Source organism: Maniola hyperantus, chromosome 28 (assembly GCF_902806685.2).
Source record: "Maniola hyperantus chromosome 28, iAphHyp1.2, whole genome shotgun sequence".
Classification (NCBI taxonomy): domain Eukaryota; kingdom Metazoa; phylum Arthropoda; class Insecta; order Lepidoptera; family Nymphalidae; genus Maniola; species Maniola hyperantus.
Genome location: NC_048563.1, coordinates 3,461,008 through 3,480,437, shown reverse-complemented (window position 1 = coordinate 3,480,437; position 19,430 = coordinate 3,461,008). Strand labels below are relative to the sequence as shown.

General features: G+C 39.0%; 3 protein-coding genes across 3 annotated transcripts in view; all 3 read left to right on the top strand.

The window, feature by feature from the left end:
- Nucleotides 1–831: 831 nt before the first annotated feature.
- LOC117994946 (uncharacterized) lies at nucleotides 832–2,380 on the top strand. Its single transcript, XM_034982921.2, has 3 exons — nucleotides 832–879; nucleotides 1,400–1,603; nucleotides 2,220–2,380. The coding sequence occupies exons 1-3, from the start codon at nucleotides 858–860 to the stop codon at nucleotides 2,378–2,380; spliced, it is 387 nt and encodes a 128-aa protein (XP_034838812.2). The 5' UTR covers nucleotides 832–857.
- Nucleotides 2,381–3,351: 971 nt separating this feature from the next.
- LOC117994945 (uncharacterized) lies at nucleotides 3,352–8,074 on the top strand. The gene is made up of 7 exons (XM_069508153.1): nucleotides 3,352–3,361; nucleotides 3,673–3,777; nucleotides 4,521–4,662; nucleotides 5,532–5,669; nucleotides 6,264–6,448; nucleotides 6,804–6,993; nucleotides 7,962–8,074. Exons 2-7 carry the CDS (start codon nucleotides 3,714–3,716, stop codon nucleotides 8,008–8,010), a joined length of 768 nt encoding a protein of 255 aa, XP_069364254.1. The 5' UTR covers nucleotides 3,352–3,361; nucleotides 3,673–3,713; the 3' UTR covers nucleotides 8,011–8,074.
- Nucleotides 8,075–9,825: 1,751 nt separating this feature from the next.
- The window catches only part of LOC117994871 (segmentation protein cap'n'collar-like), a 155,891-nt gene continuing 146,286 nt past the window's right edge, over nucleotides 9,826–19,430 (top strand). Inside the window, exons 1-2 of the mRNA XM_069508484.1 lie at nucleotides 9,826–10,078; nucleotides 17,139–17,274. Coding sequence (XP_069364585.1) covers nucleotides 17,179–17,274 — 96 coding nt within the window. The 5' untranslated portion in view covers nucleotides 9,826–10,078; nucleotides 17,139–17,178. The remainder of the gene's footprint in view (nucleotides 10,079–17,138; nucleotides 17,275–19,430) is intronic.

The following is a 19,430-nucleotide window of genomic DNA, read 5'->3' as shown; positions in this document are numbered from 1 at the left end:
CGCTATCGATTCAAAAATATGTACCCTACCCACTTGTAAAAGTTTAATTTTTTTTTTTTTTTTTTTTTCAATATAGGAGGGCTGGCAGTTACCTCGGTCAGCATATTAGTCTGGCCATTCAACGAGGTAACGCTGCCGTTCTGGGCACCCTGCCTCGTTGCGGTGGTTTAGATGATATTTTCGATTTGTAATTTTTATGCTAAAGTTTAATTGATTAAAAAATATTTTTATTTTATTTTATTCTAGATTTGATCCCCCAAAATCCATGCCTACTAATATTGTAAGATATGCGAATGTCTGTCTGTTTGTATGTTTGTCTGTCTGCTTGTTTTTCACTCGTCCGTGTAAGCGATTTTGAGGTAGGTAGCGGTAGGTACAGATAACAGAGTTAGCTTGCGCCCCGGGGATGGCACTATACAGTGCGAATTTGAAAAATAGCGTACAAAACTCAGGTCAATGCCCCACTTACGACGCGGCATTGACTCCGAGTGGCCTACTTACGCAAAGTTTGTTGACCTCTAGCGTCAGTCAGGTGTTTTATCGTGAACTTTTACGAAATATAGGATTTTTAATTTGTTTTCGCGTTTTTTTTGTGGTATCATACCAGTAATCATCAGTACTATCACCTGTCTTCGTTTTTGCTAGCGTTCTTGGTACACCCTGTCTATTCTATTCTATTATAACGAAGGTATGTCCCTCGCGGGCTCTTAGTCCATAATAGCTTATTTCCAGGTAACTTCCCGCCCTGGGTCACATCACAGAATGAAACCACCACTGTCTACCGTAAGCATAATGGACCTCTGAGGCCGCCCTGGATGCAGTGGGTTACTGAGATCGCAACACTGCATCTCCTGAACATGACTGAAGAACTCTTCAAAGGTATTCTAATTTTAGAGCTCCGTTTATGTACTTCGAACGAAAAACGGATCGCGTTAATTCAGATTATTAAACGTATCTCCGTTTTTAGTAGTGAGTAGTGACGTACCGAATATTCGCATTCGCATTCGCGGATATTCGCATATTTTTGCATATTCGCATTCGCATTCGCATTCCGCGAAATTATTGCGAATATTAAAAAAAAATTGATGTAACAGTTGGTTAATAAAACAAAATCCATTTATTTCTTATGTTTTTTAATGTAATAAAAAGTAACTTAACCTCGTAATCACATTATCAGTCTTCTCTTTTTCATTTGGTAACGGGACTGCCGCCGAGGCCACCAAGCCATAGACAAATGGCGCCAAATGTAAACAAAAACTGAACATTCGCATTCGCGAAAGTTGGCAGCAGGCATCCGCATTCGCATCCGCAAATGTCCTAAATATGACATTCGTTACATCACTAGTAGTGAGCCGGCGATGGGTTGGTCATGATGATGAAAATGAATATTGTTTTATAGATATTAAATACAAATTGAAGCACGCAGAGAAAATTAAAAACAGTCGTGGAGTCACCATTTCCTTTGAGCTCGGCTCAGTGGCAGCCGGCATCCAGGAGCGATTCTATCGCATGCTCAATATCTATCGGAAGTATGCCAACATGAGGGACTTCAAGACCGAGAGATGGCAAGTCTCGGAGCTCATGAACGCTTATCATATCATACGTAAGTACCACTCTCTTTATTCTGTCTGGGCACGTTTCTGCACTCTATTATCCTATTCCGTCTATCGTGCATCCAGTGCCCCTTCCTACCGGAGTAGGTAAGTACCACTGTTTACAACACTGTTGATGTGACCATGTATGTCACCTGGTAAGTGGCCAAATGTGTCATCGGGTAGGACCAGAAGCCTGAAGACAAGGTCGAAGGAGGAAGAAAGGGAGATTCAAGCAAAATGGGCATTCCTTGTCAATTTTTATTGGATTACTCCCAGATTAACCCATCGATAATCGGTTTTTCCGTTTGTGGAGGAGGAAAATCCTCATGGATACCACTGACAGGTCCGACTCCATTTTGGAGTGCTGCTCAACGGCCTACGGACCAAGAACCTCCTCCCCTTCTTTGCGCTATCTTTCAGGTAGATCCTTTGTATTGCATCTGAAAGATGACGGTCTTTAGACGCTTTTTTTCTGCCTATCCCATTCGTCCTTGATTCTTATTTTTATAATAACACGCAATATTTCAGTGCATGGATTCCACTGTGATTCGCTTGAGAGCATACGAGAAATAGTAGTCAGAATGTTTCAGTTACTTCTTCTTTCTTTTCCTTTTTTAATTCCAGAAGGCGACTACAACGAGATCCGTCACGAGAAAAGCTTGTACGACGACATAGTTCAGCGACACGAGAGCACCACGCGACGCAAACAGAGGACTTTGCCGACGAATACTATTGGCAGGAGGCGACAAGGCATGACGTGGAAGCCCAATAAACGTTTAACATGACCTACTTGCTTTAATTTCCTTCCCGCCCATTTCAGAAGGAGACTACAGCGTGAAGGACTTGTACCATGACATAGTTCGTCGCCACGAAAGCACCACGCGACGCAAACAGCGGACTTTGCCGACGAATACTATTGGCAGAAGGCGACAAGGCATGACGTGGAAGCCCAATAAACGTTTACCCTAACCTACTTTCTTTCATTTCCTTCCTGCCCATTTCACAAGGAGATTACGTGAAGGGCTTGTACCACGACATAGTTTAGCGACACGAAAGCACCACGTGACGTATACAGTGAACTTTGCTGACGAATACTATTGGCAGAAGGCGACAAGGCATGACGTGGAAGCCCAATAAACGTTTACCCTGACCTACTTCTTTTATTTCCTTCCTGCCCATTTCAGAAGGAGACTACAACGAGATTCGTCACGAGTAGGCCTTGTACCTCTAGTAGAAACAGCTTGCATCTCGGAGATAAGACATATTATACCTAGTCTAGGTAGGTACCTACTTTTTATACCTGAAAATCAAAGAATTCCCACGTCCTAAATCTACATGGACGTCGCTCGTTGCGGTTATCATCTATAGTCTAAATATATAAAAGCAAAAACTGACTGACTGACTGATTGACTGATCTATAAATGCACAGCTCAAACCACTAAACGGATCGGGCTGAAATTTCGCATACAGATAGCTATTATTACGTAGGCATGCGCTAAGAAAGGATTTTTCAAAGTTTCCCACCCCTAAGGGGATAAAATAGGGATTCGAAATTTGTGTAGGCCACGCGAACGAAGTCGCGGGAATAAGCTAGTTCAATTATAAAAGCCTATTAAACTATACTTAGAATGTATTTTATTATTGAGCTAGGCATTAAAACCAATAGAAATAAGTAATGAACCGTTGAAAAAATTATTTCATCATCAATTTTTCATTCGATTTGATAAAATGGAAAAAGGGGGAAATGTTTTTTTTAATATTTTTCCGTAAGTATTCATGACGCTTTATTAAATAGGACCAGGTAAGTACCGTCAAAATGCCTAATTTTGCCTCGCGTCCAAAGTTTGCCTAAAATGAAAAAAAGCTAATATCTTATTTAATTTATTAGTCTAGCAATAGAAACATTTGTCAGTTTTTAGAATGATTATCTGGCAACACCAAATTTACTTTTTATCTCGGAACATCAAAGAGGTTCCCACGGAATTTGTAAAAACTGAAATTCACGCGGACGAAGTCGCGGTCATCACCTAGTAAAGATTGAACTTTGAAGTCGGTTTTTGAAAATATTTTTTTGCAGTAGCACTCACTCCTGCGTCGAACTCACTGCAGACACCAAACATGGAACCACTGATGAAAGAAATGACGACTGGCTTGATAACTATGTTGAGCAACGAGACGAAAGGTTGGTGTTGACGCTCCCTAACCCTGTAGAATAGAATAGAATAGAATGGAATAGAATGGAATAGAATGGAATAGAATGGAATAGAATGGAATAGAATGATACCCCACTTGATGTAGTCACTCACTTCGAAAGTTGAAAATACTAATTATTAGTTCATGACCACAATTTAATTTTTTTTGTGTGATCTAACCCTAAATTCACGGTTTTCAGATTTTTCCCCAAATGTCAGCTATAAGATCTACCTACCTGCCAAATTTCATGATTCTAGGTCAACGGGAAGTACCCTGTAGGTTTCTTGACAGACAGACGGACAGACAGACAGACAGACAGACAGACAACAAAGTGATCCTATAAGGGTTCCGTTTTTCCTTTTGAGGTACGGAACCCTAATAATTAAATCGATCAAATAACAAAAAAATTATAAGCATTAAATATTTCTGATTAGACAGAGATAGCGATATAGCATTTTGACGTCACACCTTACTAATGCCATAGACCATAGTAGCTTCGTGCGGTTTCATACAAATTTTCGTTTTGCTAGAAAGGGATAGAAGACCCTCCCACTCCAAAATTAAAATGCCTGTAACTTTGTAAATCTTTGTTGGATTTTAATATTTTTTTCAGCGTACGTCATTATTTTTATCCTAGTTTATAATAAAGTAATAATATTTATCAAATTCAAAAGTAGGAAAATACCCAATTGAGAATGTAACAATATGCAGTTTTTTCGTAATATGACTTAGAGTACAAGCCGTCCAGCGTGTTGGATATAATGAACCACACACGGAGACAGCTGTTCAAGAACGTTGATGGCGGCTACCACTACTACACGTACAACGACAGGAAGCGGGCTTGTTATTCCATTTCCATCACCTACAAGAACGCGTGAGTGTTACGGGTCTAATGCCATGATAGCCTGGTTATTGTGGTTACATCACAAAAAAATTAATATACTTACGTGTTCAAGAACAAGTAATCAAATAGTTTAACCTACTAAATCACATTGGTTCAGTAGCTGTGCTCTTTTTTTTTTAATTTATAGACTAGCGCTTGGCTGCAATCAGACCTGGGTGGCAAGTGATGATGCAGCCCAAGATGGAGCGCGCTTGCCTAAAAGATACCTATTCACTCTTGTCTTGAAGGTACCCATATTATAATACGTGATCAAATCAGAAATGAGTAGATCCGTAGAGAACCAGAGTAACCGTGATAGCTTTAACGAGTTGTGATGTGAAGCTGAAGTGGCAATGGGCAGGGCACATGGTTCTAAAACGTGATCTCAGACGATGTGGACCCTCCAAGGTGCTAAAATGCTGACCTGCGAAAACACAGCGTCGGGATACCTCCACATTAGGTGGACAGACGACATCAATCGAGTCGCAGAGAGCCGCTGGATTCAAGCGCAAGACCGTTTCGTGTGGACCCTTTTTTTTCGAGGGGGAAATCTTCTGAAGATACCCAATCGGGTTATGTGGGATTTCTACCCACTAAAAACTCCTCGGTGGCCCTCCTCAGCGCGTTATTGAGAGGCTCCGGGAACTCTGAAGAACGTACGCCGCCGGTACCTCTCTCGCGAGACGCCCGTTGGACACATCCTGGAGAAAGTGCAGCCACTCGCGACCTCGACGGATCAGGACGTTGACCAACACTGCCCTGATATCTCCGCCTTCGTGTAGAAGACCCTACAAGACCCTACTAACTAAGTAAATAATGAACTAAGTAACAAAAGAAGTCTACTCAACGGTATATTGCAGGATATGGGACTTGCGACGCTACTTCCAGGTGCGCTGGCTGTATGTGAACAACCTGGAGTTCGAGGTGGGCTACTTGGTGCATGAGATCATACACCGGTACCAGATGGTGCTGGAACTATACCAGATGGCTGAGAGAAGGTACTTCTTTCTTTCTTCCTGGGTTTCTTATCCGCACTTAAATCGATCAAAGTTATTTATAGAAAAAGGAACGCTTATAGGATCACTTCGTTGCCTGTCTGTCTGTCATATCTGCTAATTCAAGGGAAACAAAACCTATAAGGCACTTCCTGATGGTGCTAGTCTCTGATATGAAGGATGAATAGTGTGGGTAATAACACTGAGCCCTGTGGGACGCCAGCTCTGATGGGCTTAAGTTCAGAGCAAAAACCATCGACAGCGACTTTGATATTGCGGCCATCACGAAAGCTAGCGACCCAACTACACAGCTTCACGGGTAGTCCGTAGGATGGCAGTTTTGATTGAAGTGCGCCATGCCAAACTATATCAAAGGCATTTGTGATACCTAAGCTGATCAAATTACCTAAAAAATTAAATTGTGTTCATGAACAAATATTGCTATTTTCAACTTTCAAAGTAAGATTACTATAGGTAGGTACTAAATGGGGTATCATATGAAAGAACTTTACTTATCGTGCAAAATGTCAATAAAATACGATTGTAGTACGGAACCCTCGGTGCGCGAGCATGACTCGCCTTGGCCGGTTCTTTCAGGTTCTTACCACACCAGAACGAGAACTTCGCGTGGTCTTCGTACATGCTGTACATGTATGTGAACATCCTGGAGCAGTGCAAGGTGATCATGCACTTGTGCAACATGCTGCATGAGTTAGAGGCCAAGTACAGGAAGATTAAGGGCAAGAAAGTGGGTGTCTTCGATGACTATCCAGAGGAAAATGGTTAGTTTTTAGGTTTCCGTATTAACGAGGCACCCTCATAGTTTCGCCATGTCAGTCCGTCCGTCTGTTCTCGGTTAATTTCAGAAACTAATAGTGCTAGAAATCTGTAATTAGGCATGGGTATAAATAATTTTAAATACATATCAAAAATTGCGTAACCGGCAGGAATCGAACCTGCATCTTCTGGGTTTGCGCCCTAGATGGCATTAAACAGTCGCTTCAGTACTGAGTTCACATACATATTATCACCAATTTCGTCACTGGTAGTAAGCGAGACCGTGGCCGAGTGGTCAAGGCATCGGGCGCGAGCAAATTTATAGAGAACGAATATAGGTATATCTTACTCTTCTTTTAGGTACAAGTATTAAAACTGGTCGACCCAAAGGAAGTGACTTCTTGGCAAAAGACAGATATGATCTGCTGCTGTTCGAGAGAGAGCAGAGAAGGAAGAAAAAGAGATTGGCTAAAGAGAGAAAGAAGCAACGCAGCGAACTGCTGAAGTTCGGCAAGACAACGCCCCGGCTGAGAACTACACCAAACAAATCGTAAGTATTAAGGTTGTGAAAGAGAAAGAAGTAATAACAAAAGAGATAGGAGATTGGCTGAAGAGAGAAAGAAGCACCACAGTGAACTGCTGAAGTTTGGCAACCAACTACTTAAATTGTAGAATAAACATAGTCTGTCAAACAAACTCAATGATTTTTTAGGGTTCCGTACCTCAAAAGGAAAAACGGAACCCTTATAGGATCACTTTGTTGCCTGTCTGTCTGTCTGTCTGTCAAGAAACCTACAGGGTACTTCCCGTTGACCTAGAATCATGAAATTTGGCAGGTAGGTAGATCTTATAGCTGACATTTGGGGAAAAATCTGAAAACCGTGAATTTAGGGTTAGATCACACAAAAAAAATTAAATTGTGGTCATGAACTAATAATTAGTATTTTCAACTTTCAAAGTGAGTGACTATATCAAGTGGGATATTATATGAAAGGTCTTCACCTGTACATTCTAAAACAGATTTTTATTTATTTTTATGCATCATAGTTTTTGAATTATCGTGCAATATGTCGAAAAAATAAGACTGTGGTACGGAACCCTCGTTGCGCGAGCCTGACTCGCACTTGGCCGGTTTTTTTTAGATAAGTACGCGGCTGAAAGTAATGTACATCGGCATTTAGAATGACATTTCGGCTTTGTAGAGCATTTTCTCTGTCACTCATACCTATATGACGTTTAGTCGGTCTCAACGGCAGAGACAGTGCTCTACAAATTTGCTATCGCCTTCTAAAGGTCGATGTACATTACTTTCGGCCGCGTACTGTACGTTGTAGAGACTAATCTACTGATCGTTCACTATAACATGTTCCCTGTCGTCATGTTGGCACCATTGCGTTGTTTGCTTTATTTCTAAGAACTTAGGGTTTATTATTGTGTGATTTGCAATAGTGCCAACATAACGTCAGGGGACAAGTTACAGTGAACGGTCTGTAAATACTTTTGTTTTTGTGATTTCAGCAAATACCATGACATAATATACGGATGGTCCATTGAGAATTGGTGGTAACTGGTGGTGCCAGGCAACCGGATAAAGCCGGACACAGTCAGGCTTTTGCGATCTAGTCCTATCCGGCTTTTGTCAGGCTTAAATTTGTCAATTTTTCACATTTTACAACAACAGTAATTAGTAAGCAAAGTAAAGAATGATGATTAATAAAATACGACTGGTCCATTAATTTGAGTTTCGTTTAATTTTTTATTCCATTGCAAATCGCAATAGTATTCTATAATTACAAAAAAATAAAAAATAAAATCGGTCCAGGCGTCATCGAGTAATCGTTTTTGAAGTCGGTTAAAAATAGATCCTATAAAGGTTCCTTTTTTTCTTTCGAGGTACGGAACCCTAAAAAATGGTCAAGTGCTAGTCGGACTCGCACATTACGAAGAGTCCCGATCGTACAAGAAATAACACTTTTTTTTAATTTGCGTGGCGGCCATTTTGAATTATTTATTATTTGTTGTTATAGCGGCAATATTAATAAGTATACACTATACAGTTAGTTATACTATCTGAAAAATTTGAATTCTCTACCCAGACTCTACCTACTACGGTTCATGAGATACAGCCCGCTGACAAACAGACAGACCATCGAACGGACAGTGGAAGCTTAGGAATAGGGTCCCGTTGGTACCCCTTTGGCTACGGAACCCTAAAAATATATTTTAAGACGAAACATAATTCGGACTTGTCTTTAGCAAGATTATTTATACGAAGCCATACTTTTGTTATCATGCTAAAAGATTACCTTATCATGAATTTAGCAAAACTGTCTCTTATCAACACTTTATCGTGCCAATTATAATATTATGCATACGAGTTATGTATATGATAATGTTACAGTCGAAGTGAAATTATGCCGCTCGTTCCTAAAAATCGTAAAAAGTAGAGTTCTTGGTCAGGAGTTTATTAAGACTATTGGACTAATAGCCAGCACGTGCCAGACCTTTGGTAGGTATTTTATAAAGGCTACAGGTTTCTCTCCGTAAGTATTGTCCCCAACACAGGAAGGAACGATAGGAAAGGCATTCCGAACCAGTGGTAGATGCATCCGACTATTCGTAAGTAGTTGTAAAAGTTTATACGAATAAAAAAGATTTTTATTTTTATTTTATTTTTTATATCAGCGACTATCAAGTTTGGGTTATGGTGGCTTTGAGAAATAAGAGGTAGACTAATAAAGGTGTAAAAAATCTTAATAAATCAAAATATAAAGTCTTAGTAATAGTAGTAGTATTAGGAATCACGTCATGCATTGCCCAACACTGAGGCTGAGATCTATAGAGCGCACTTTGAATTTGCTCATAAAGCGAGACAGATTTATGTGAGAGATACAGCTTTGTCTCGTTTTAACTCTGTCTTAAGTCTAAGCAATGTCAGAGTGCGCTCTATAAAATCTCAACCTTAGTATCGTGGCAACCCCCTGCCAGTCACCCTTAAACTTTAACAATTTATTAAACTTTAAGGGCGTCTGGCAGGTTTTCGGATTTTTTTCTTTACTTGTGTTATTTGCTATAAGATATTGCTACCTGCCAAATTTCATTATTCTAGGTCAACGGGAAGAACCTGTCCTATTGATTTTGATTCCCTTTTCATGACAGACACGATAGGCAGACAGACAGTTGGCCGGCACTTGCTGAAGTTTTGCTGGGCCAATATGTAGGTATAATACCTAGGTTAGGTAGACATCTTTACTTGACATCAAAAGTGAAGACTGAAACTAGTCAAACCTAGGAGTAGCCTAGTTTCGGCTTCGACTACAACGAAAGAGGCGTAATTTATTGACATTACAACTTTATTTGTATACTTTATCCTCATGTCAGTAGTTCTTTGCACATAGCGTGGTATCGTCGTTCCTCCATTGATATAACCCGACCGAATCAAAACGTACACTCGAATCAATCAATAACCTACAAAACACGTGTCCATCTAATTTGTCCGCGTTATACTTTAAGCGCGAAAACGTAAAAACATTTTTCTTTTTTAATTTTCGTTCAAAAGCTTTTATAATCTGTGCTGTGTAAAACAAGTTTAGTGTAGTGGTGTTTTTGTGTATTGGATTTTCTTTATCTATTGTGTAAGTATTGTATTTTTAAATATGATGTAATATATGTGCAAAGTATTCAATCACGTAGCTTTGACAGATTGAAGACGATTCTATGGATACATTTAAATTTCATTTCTGGCGTACTACAGCAACATTCGTACAATTTTTTTACATAACAATCAATGTATAGAGACACATTTTTATTTCTCACTTTATCAGTTGAAAGAAAAGTGTAGTTAATGAAATATCTTGTTCACTTTTGTTTTGATTAAATACCTACCTAATTATTGTATTTATTGGTTTATAGTTTGTTTATAGATAGGATAGTACCACGTGCGTGTATTTATTTAAGAACCCAGTTGACAGCTATTAATTTAATAAACATATTTCTGATGTTTCTAATAAAATCATAATAAGTAAAATGAAATAGGAATAAGAGCGTAAGTATAATATTTCAAAATTAGAACGCAGCGTTCAGAAAAACCGAGTAAGTATGTTTACATAATACCTATAATAGGTACCTACTTTTACTTTCCTTTAAGTAGGTACTTATATTTTTAGGGTTCCGTACCTTAAAAGGAAAAAAGGAACCCTTATAGGATCACTTTGTTGTCTGTCTGTCTGTCTGTCAAGAAACCTATAGGGTACTTCCCGTTGACCTAGAATCATGAAATTTGGCAGGAAGGTAGGTCTTATAGCAGACATGAGGGGAAAATCTAAAAACCGTGAATTTGTGGTTACATCACAAGAAAAAATTTAAAATGTGTTCACGAACAAATACTTATTGCTATTTTCAACAACTTTAATAGAAAAGATTTTTATTTCTTTTTAGGCATAATAGTTTTTGATTTATCATGCAAAATGTCGATAAAATACGATTGTAGTACGGAACCCTCAGTGCGCGAGTCTAACTCGCACTTGGCCGGTTTTAAGTAGGTATCTAGGTATTAGGTAAGTTCTTATTTTTTTAACTGAAAGCGATTTCGTTCGTGTGAATGTAACTTTGAAAATCCCGTAGGAAATCTGTCTCGTTTTAACTCAAACTTGAGTTTGAGCAAATTCGAAGTGCGATAAGATAAGATTGAGTTAAAACGAGACAGAGCTAGTTCTCTCATATAAATCAGTGTCGTTTTAACTGAATTTTAAGTCTGAGCAAAGTCAAAGTGCGCTCTATAGATCTCACCCTAGTGTCTTATGTCTGAGAGTGAGTATTACAGACCTACGCGATGTAGGCTACGCGCAAAAAAACCATCTTAGCGCAGCCGTTCTATATAGAGTACCTACCTACTAGCTGATGCCTGCAACTTCGTACGCTTGGATTTTGGTTTTTAAAATCCCGTGGGAACTCTTTGATTTCCCGGGATAAAAAGTAGCCTATGTCACTTTCTAGGTCTTTAACTATACCCATGCAAAAAATCACGTCGATCCGTTGCTCTGTTGCGACGAGATTGAAGGACAAACCAACAAACCAAAAAACCGGCCAAGTGCGAGTCAGGCTCGCGCAATGAGGGTTCCGTACTACAGTCGTATTTTTTCGACATTTTGCACGATAATTAAAAAACTATAATGCATAAAAATAAATAAAAATCTGTTTTAGAATGTACAGGTGAAGACCTCTCATATGATACCCCACTTGATATAGTCACTCACTTCGAAAGTTGAAAATACTAATTCTTAGTTCATGCCCACAATTTAATTTTTTTTGTGTGATCTAACCCTAAATTCACGGTTTTCAGATTTTTCCCCTAAAGCCAGCTTTAAGACCCACCTACCTGCCAAATTTCATGATTCTAGGTCACGGGAAGTAGGTTTCTTGACAGACAGACAGACAGACAGACAGACAGACAACAAAGTGATCCTATAAGGGTTCCGTTTTTCCTTTTGAGGTACGGAACCCTAAAAATTAGCTCCGTGCCTAATGCCTATCATTCAATGTTAGAAAGAGTTAGCGAATCACCCTGCTGATCAGAGATTAGAGAAGCTTTTATCTATGGTACTGATGTACTGATTAAGAGAAACGGCTGGTTGGAGAGCTATATTTATACCTAAGTGTTTTCACATCACATATGGACATGAGTCATATAGGGAACACCACTATTCCGGCTACAAGTAGGTATTTAATAAACTAAATGGAACATTTTTCCTGTTACAAATTAGGTACAGTTTATTGGTTGGCTGACCGATTTGTGCCCCTGCATGCCTTGGAGAAATAAGTACATATACAAATGAGTACAATTTTTAACCGACTTCAAAAAAAGGAGGAGGTTCTCAATTCGTCGGAATCTTTTTTTTTTCATTATTTTTTTATTTTTTATGTATGTTCCCCGATTACTCGATGACGCCTGGACCGATTTTGAAAATTCTTTTTTTGTTTGAAAGGGTATACTTCAAAGTTGGTCCCATTTAAATTTGGTGAAGATTTGATGAACATCTTCGAAGATAGATACTGGAACTCCTCAACGGATAAGAGTAAATTGCTCGCGATCAGTGTAATAGCTTAGTAAATAGTAGATTTTTAACCAGTCATAGCATAATTCCATCGGACCACTAAAAATTGTGAAATATATTTTTTTTAAATGGGAATTTAAGTCGGTTTTTATTTTCAAAAAAAATAAAAACCGACTTCGATACACAAACACTAAAAATTGAAAAATAATTTAATTTATTACCGAATATATTATGTATACAAGAGTTAATATAGTTCCATAATAATATTTTTGGGGTCGGTGCCAATGAGGTGCCATTGTGGAGTCTCATAAAAATATGAAGTCTAGACGATTCGCGCAGCTAAAGCTAATTGGCACCGGCACCAAAAAGTATTATTATGGAACTATATTAACTCTTGTATACATAATATATTCGGTAATAAATTAAATTATTTTTCAATTTTTAGTGTTTGTGTATCGAAGTCGGTTTTTATTTTTTTTGTAAAAATTTTTTAGACTTGCCTTTACACAAGTTTAAAAAATCTACCTAAAGATGTCCAAGTCGAGTTGGGACTGATGAAGACAAAATCGTAAAATATGATATGCCTGGTTAAAAACCTATGTACTGTTTCAAAGAATCATTATAAATCGGTTCATATTTGGCGAAGAAATCGCGTAGGTAACAAACATCCAAAAAGACATACATTCGAATCGAGAACCTCCTCCTTTTTTCAAGTCGGTTAAAAATATGCCATGCCTGGTTAAAACCCTACTGTTTACAAAGCTATTACACTGATCGCGAGCAATTTACTCTTATTAATTGAGGAGTTCCGTTCTCCATCTCCGAAGATATTCATCGGATCTTTACCAAATTAAAATGGGACCACCTCGGAAGTATGACGGACCACCTCACCTACAAAACAAAAAAAGAATCATCAAAATCGGTTCATAATTGACGGAGTAATCGCGTAACAAACATACAAAAAAAAAAAAAAAACATACAGTCGAATTGATAACCTCCTCCTTTTTTTGAAGTCCGTTAAAGATGTTGGTGGGCGACAGGGAATGCTTTGTTGTCATTGGTGGATTCAAAAGTCACGTAATCTAGACAATGTGCAGAATGAGGGTACCAAACGGGCATGTGGGCCAACTTTTATGCTAAGCAACTGTCTCAGCTTAGCCGTCGGGGGTGTCCGGCTGTTAGGGGTCTATGGATGGTGGTCTGTGCGCGGAGTCAATAGGCGGGGTATTGACCCCAAATTTTGCGCGCTATACATTGCAGGTTCGAAAAAAACTAAATCACAAAAACTTCAAGTAATTATTAGTGGTATTGGGTTGTGTTTAGGTAATATGATAGCTCTAAGTTTTCGCTAGCTATCTAATTACACCCTGTATACATAAAATAGGGTGTACCTGAGTATTATTTTATCAACAAAATTGTACACTCGCTATCTTTATCTAAGTATATTTTATATTTCTTTTGCTATCTAGATTCTAGGGTTACCTGAATTATTGATAAAAATATCCAGGTCAGTAGGTATAGTTGATTCACATACAGTAGAAACTCGATTATTCGGCCACGTGCGAGTCAGACTCGCGCACCGAGGGTTCCATACTCGGGTATTTTTTCCACCATTTTGTACGATAAATCAAAAACTATTATGCATAAAAATAAATAAAAACCTGTTTTAGAATGTATAGGCAAAGCCCTTTCATATGATATCACACTTGGTATAGTTATCTTACTTTGAAAATTGAAAATACTATTATGGTGAACTACATAATATGCACAAAACCCGCTTTTCTTCATACATTCGATTATCCGGATTTTCGATTATCCGAATCACTAACGACAACAATTAGTCCGGTTAATCGAGTTTCCACTGTACTTCATAGATCGACTTGAAAAAGATATACTTAATGGTCAAAATTCAAAAATTATGTTGTACAGCCTTTTTGAAATTTTTGAATGTCATAGAAAAATCAATTCGCCAGATTGTTAAGAGGAGTTTGGATCCAAACAGACGTAGTTCATCTCATCTCAGTCTCTCTGAGGGATAAAATCCGTAACGAGGAAATCCGGAGGAGAACTAAAGTGACTGATACTCAAGGAATTAGCAAGCTGAATTGGCAGTGGCTGAATTAGAACTAAGCTTAAGCTGTGATAGCCTAGTGGTTAGGACGTCCGCCTTCTAATCGGAGGTCGGGGGTTCGATCCCCAGCACGGACCTCTAACTTTTCAGAGTTATATGCGTTTTAAGTAATTAAATATCACTGGAAAACATCGTGAGGAAACCTGCATGCCTGAGAGTTCTCCATAATGTTCTCAAAGGTGTGTGAAGTCTACCAATCCGCACATGGCCAGCGTGGTAGACCATGGCCAAACCCTTCTCACTCTGAGAGGAGACCCGTGCTCTGTAGTGAGCCGGCGATGGGTTGATCATGATGATGATGATGGGTAGAATATGTCTGTCGCAGAAATGTACATCGGCCTTTAGAATGACATTTCGGCTTTGTAGAGCGTTGTCCCTGTCACTCATACCTACCTACGTGACGTTTTGTCGGTCTCAAAGACAGAGACAATGCTCTACAAAACCGCTACCTCTTTCTGAAGGTCGATGTACATTACTTTCTGCCGCATATAGTACCAATATTATTATTTACTAGCTGATGCCCGCGACTTCGTACGCGTGGAATTAGATTTTTTCAAAATCCCGCGGGAACTCTTTGATTTTCCGTGATAAAAAGTAGCCTATATCACTCTCCAGGCCTTTATCTATACCCATGCAAAAAATCACGTCAATCCGTTGCACCGTTGCGACGTGACTGAAGGACAAACCAACAAACAAACACACTTTCGCATTTATATAAGGGTACGGATCATAGAACCTAGAAACTCAGTTAGTTTACAAAATAATAGTACACGCGCCTAGCGAATGTACTTATCTGTAAATAGATAATTTTCTGTGATTACTACTAAGTACTGACTACTCGTAAAGTCAAGTCAGTCAAGTTCAATGTTCATAGGCCAAGAGGCTCTGGCTATTCGCGCACGAGCGGCGGTTGAATGACCGGCTGGTCAAATAGTCGCCACGATTTAACATACAAAATTGTACGTCATTAAAATTGCCGTTTGTACGCGCACTCATAAACCTTGATCAGAAATCAGCGTCCTGCATCTTATGTGTGTTAAGTGTTAACGCATATGATGCAAGACATTATGCTGAGCTGTACACCCATGTGGGGTGGTGTCACAGATGAAAATGTTACATTTGTACTTTGTTTTTAACTGTGACACCAACAACAAATAAATGCATTTTTTTGTCTTTCTTTCTTTCTTGATTAACAAGGATTAATTTTTGAAGTAATCAACACTAACTTATGGGCCTCATAAGAAAGCTCAGAATGACTCAGCAGGTGATGAAGTGAGCTATGATTCGAGTTTCTCTTTGTGATCAAATCTGAAATGAAGAGATCTGCGGGAGAACCAGAGTAACCGTAATTCGACCTCCGACAAAACTTCCGATTAAAATCGGAACCAAAGGTACAAAATCAATCGGAAGTTCCGACCTTCCGGAATCGGAATCGAACCTCCGCGTAACATCTCTAGTTACTATTATATATTATCTGGTTTAGAGATGTGTCTAACCGAAGTAGCACAGCTGCGCGATTGCGGTAGAATGACAGCTACAATGTCACGATCGCAATCGTGTGCCTGCTGTGGGTGTAGCGCCACTGTCAGCGAACAGGCTTTAATCGAGCTGTGGCCCTACCGCGGTTGTTTGACAGCTACAATGTCACGATCGCAATCATGTCTGATTGGTTGACGCTCGCTCACTATTGGCTACAATGCATTGTTGCAACAAGAATCGCACAAATTCAGCCAATCAGAACAATTGAGATTGTAATAATTATTGATGCAGGTTTTACGAAATCGCCCTACGGAATACCAATAGCTCTTGCACTATAAGACATATAGATAGCATGATGTTATATGTAGATATATGCACTTAAGAGCTGCCCTATTATTACGTACCAACATACAAAAACACACACAGGAACTATGTTGTTTCCAAAGCAATTTAAACTTTATCAATTGGTATTACGGTTTGTTATCAACTTGCAATGTGTATTGTTTGTCAGATCTATTATAAATCTCAATGAACAACCACTAAATATAACTGGTTATATACTATTAAGATACTATTATTATGTACTAGCTGACGCCCGCGACTTCGTCCGCGTGGATTTAGGTTCTTAACAAATCCCGTGGGAATTCCTAGGTTTTCAAGGGGGAAATTGTTGGTTTGCTGGTTTGTCGTTCCAATCGCGTCGCAACGGCGCAACGGATTGACGTGATTTTTTGAATGGATATAGATAAGGACCCGGAGAGTGACATAGGCTACTTTTTATCCCGAAAAATCAAAGAGTTCCCACGGGATTTTTAAAAAACTTAATCCCGGACGAAGTCGCGGGCATCATTCAGCTAGTACATAATAACTCAATTTTGTGAACTTAGGTTTTTAGGGATCCGTACGTACCCAAAGAGTGCTAAGGTGATAGAAAAAAAGAGATTTTAAGTAGGTATTTATTACAGGTTAGGTAGGTAGGTAGGAACAACCTAGGTTTTTGTTTTATTGCAGTCCTTCTTTCCATTGTTGCAGTGTACCTTCAGGCTGGGATTGGGAAGCTCGCCCGATTGTGATGAAGCTCAACATGCTGGACGAAGTGCTGCCGACCATGAGGAGTCTGAGCCCTGACCCCGTCGACGTGGCCGCTATCCACAAAAAATATATACCCGTGAGTAGATAAATATATACCCGTGAGTAGATAAATATATACCCGTGAGTAGATAAATATATACCCGTGAGTAGAGAAATATATACCCGTGAGTAGATAAATATATACCCGTGAGTAGATAAATATATACCCGTGAGTAGATGAATATCTAACTAATATAGGCGGCTCCAAAAACTTCGTGGGGTTTTCTCACAGCCGAAAGTAATGTACATCAACCTTTAGAAGGAGATAGCAGATTTGTAGAGCACTGTCTATGTAGTTGAGACCGACAAAACGTCATATAGGTATGAGTGACAGAGACAACGCTTTACAAAGCCGAAATGTCATTCTAGGCCGATGGGCATAAACTTTCGGCCGCGTGCTGTAATTTGGTGGGTACTGTAGATACCTACACGTTTTACAAACTCTTTTTAAATTTTCCCTAATTGATAAGGTAATTTTCCCGTAAATTTGGTAAATTTTTTGAAACTCTGGTGCACTTCGACCGTCCGCTGTGCCAGATCCTTCTTTCCACACACATGCAAACTGTGGAACCAACTCCCATCGGCGGTGTTCCCACTAGATTAAAACAGGGGGTTATTCAAGGGGCGGAGCAACAGATTCCTAAAAGGCCGGCAACGCATCGGCGATTTCTCTGGTGCTACAAATGTTCATGGGCGGCGGTAATCAGGTGACCCGCCTGCACGTTTGCTCGCTATCTCTATTAAAATATATATTATTATTATATATCTATTATATATATATATATATATATATATATATATATTCTAATATATATATATATATATATATATATTGGAGGGTCGATATTGAAAGAGTTCTTACTGTCTGTAGACACCGTGAAAAGAAACATATGAGCTTTACTCTACGGAAGGTAGCCATCTTTATTTTAGTTGTCAGAGTTGGACTTTGACACGCACGCATTTGTTGTGGTTCACAATTTTCTCTCGCATTAAATTAATTAACTATCAGATTATAGCTTAGCTAATTATTATTCTTTGAGATAGGTAGGTAGTTTCTTAATCGTGATATTTAATTCGGTGATTGTGATATAGTTAGAACAGTAATTGTTCGATGCTAATGTACATTGTGTTAAATCGTAACATCTAGTGCCATCCGGTGACTTTGTCTGCAAAGCACTATTAATAATGTTCGCGTAGTTGTTTGACGAATATGGAATACTAATTATTGGTGAATATTAGAGTAGTTCGTGAGTTAACGTTTGGCTCAGTGGATAGATTATTATAAGGACATCCGTTAAGGTTATTTCTGCAGACGCTAGTGATTTAGAGTGTAATTGGAGATATACCGGCAGTTGAGATAATGATTAGTTTGAAGTGATAGTTTAGTGCGATAGTAACTTGAAGTTAACTTTGATAGTAGGTACCCGCTTTAGAATCGTATAACCCGGTTGGTAAAGAATCATTGATGACTCTCGTGTAATGTTGAAATGGATTAGACAATGAGTTGCCCATGAGATCGAATAGCTTACATTCTACCTGGTTTCTGTTGTGATCGCTTATTTGGGTGGATAGTAGTCGTGGCGCGTGTGGCGCACGATGCTATGGTGTTCTGTATGCAGATGTGCACAGAGTGGAGAAGGTAGAGCTATTGCGATATTCTGAATTAGTAATGAGAAATCAATTATAAGATCTGGTTTAGATCGTAAGAGAGTCGATGCAATGATCCTTTTAAGAGTGTTCATGAAGTTGTGATTGATTATCTTGAGATGATTAGATAACGGAGTAGGTCGTGACTTGATTGAGAGGTTGCAATAGCAATTGCGCCCTAATCACACGATGTAGTGTTTAGCTTAGGTTAGCTAGTTTAGAGTGAGGTGAGGGGTCGCTGTGAGGGGTGGTTGGAGGCGACCATAGGTAGGGTTAGGTTAGGGTGATCTGGTTGTGTTACGTTGATGGTTTCCATGTGCGATACGTTACTGAGAACTATTTGTAAAGAACATGGATTAAAGTACCTACTTATTAATTACTACCTTCTGATGTCGGCTAAAGATAAATAATAATTATCAGCCATCCTCCTGTTCTCCGACATTAGAAGTGGGATACACGATTTATGCCCACATTTTCGAAAATCATTGCAACACTAGCTTTGTTAAAAAAAAAAAAAAAAAGTTACAAGTTTTTTTTTTTTTTTTG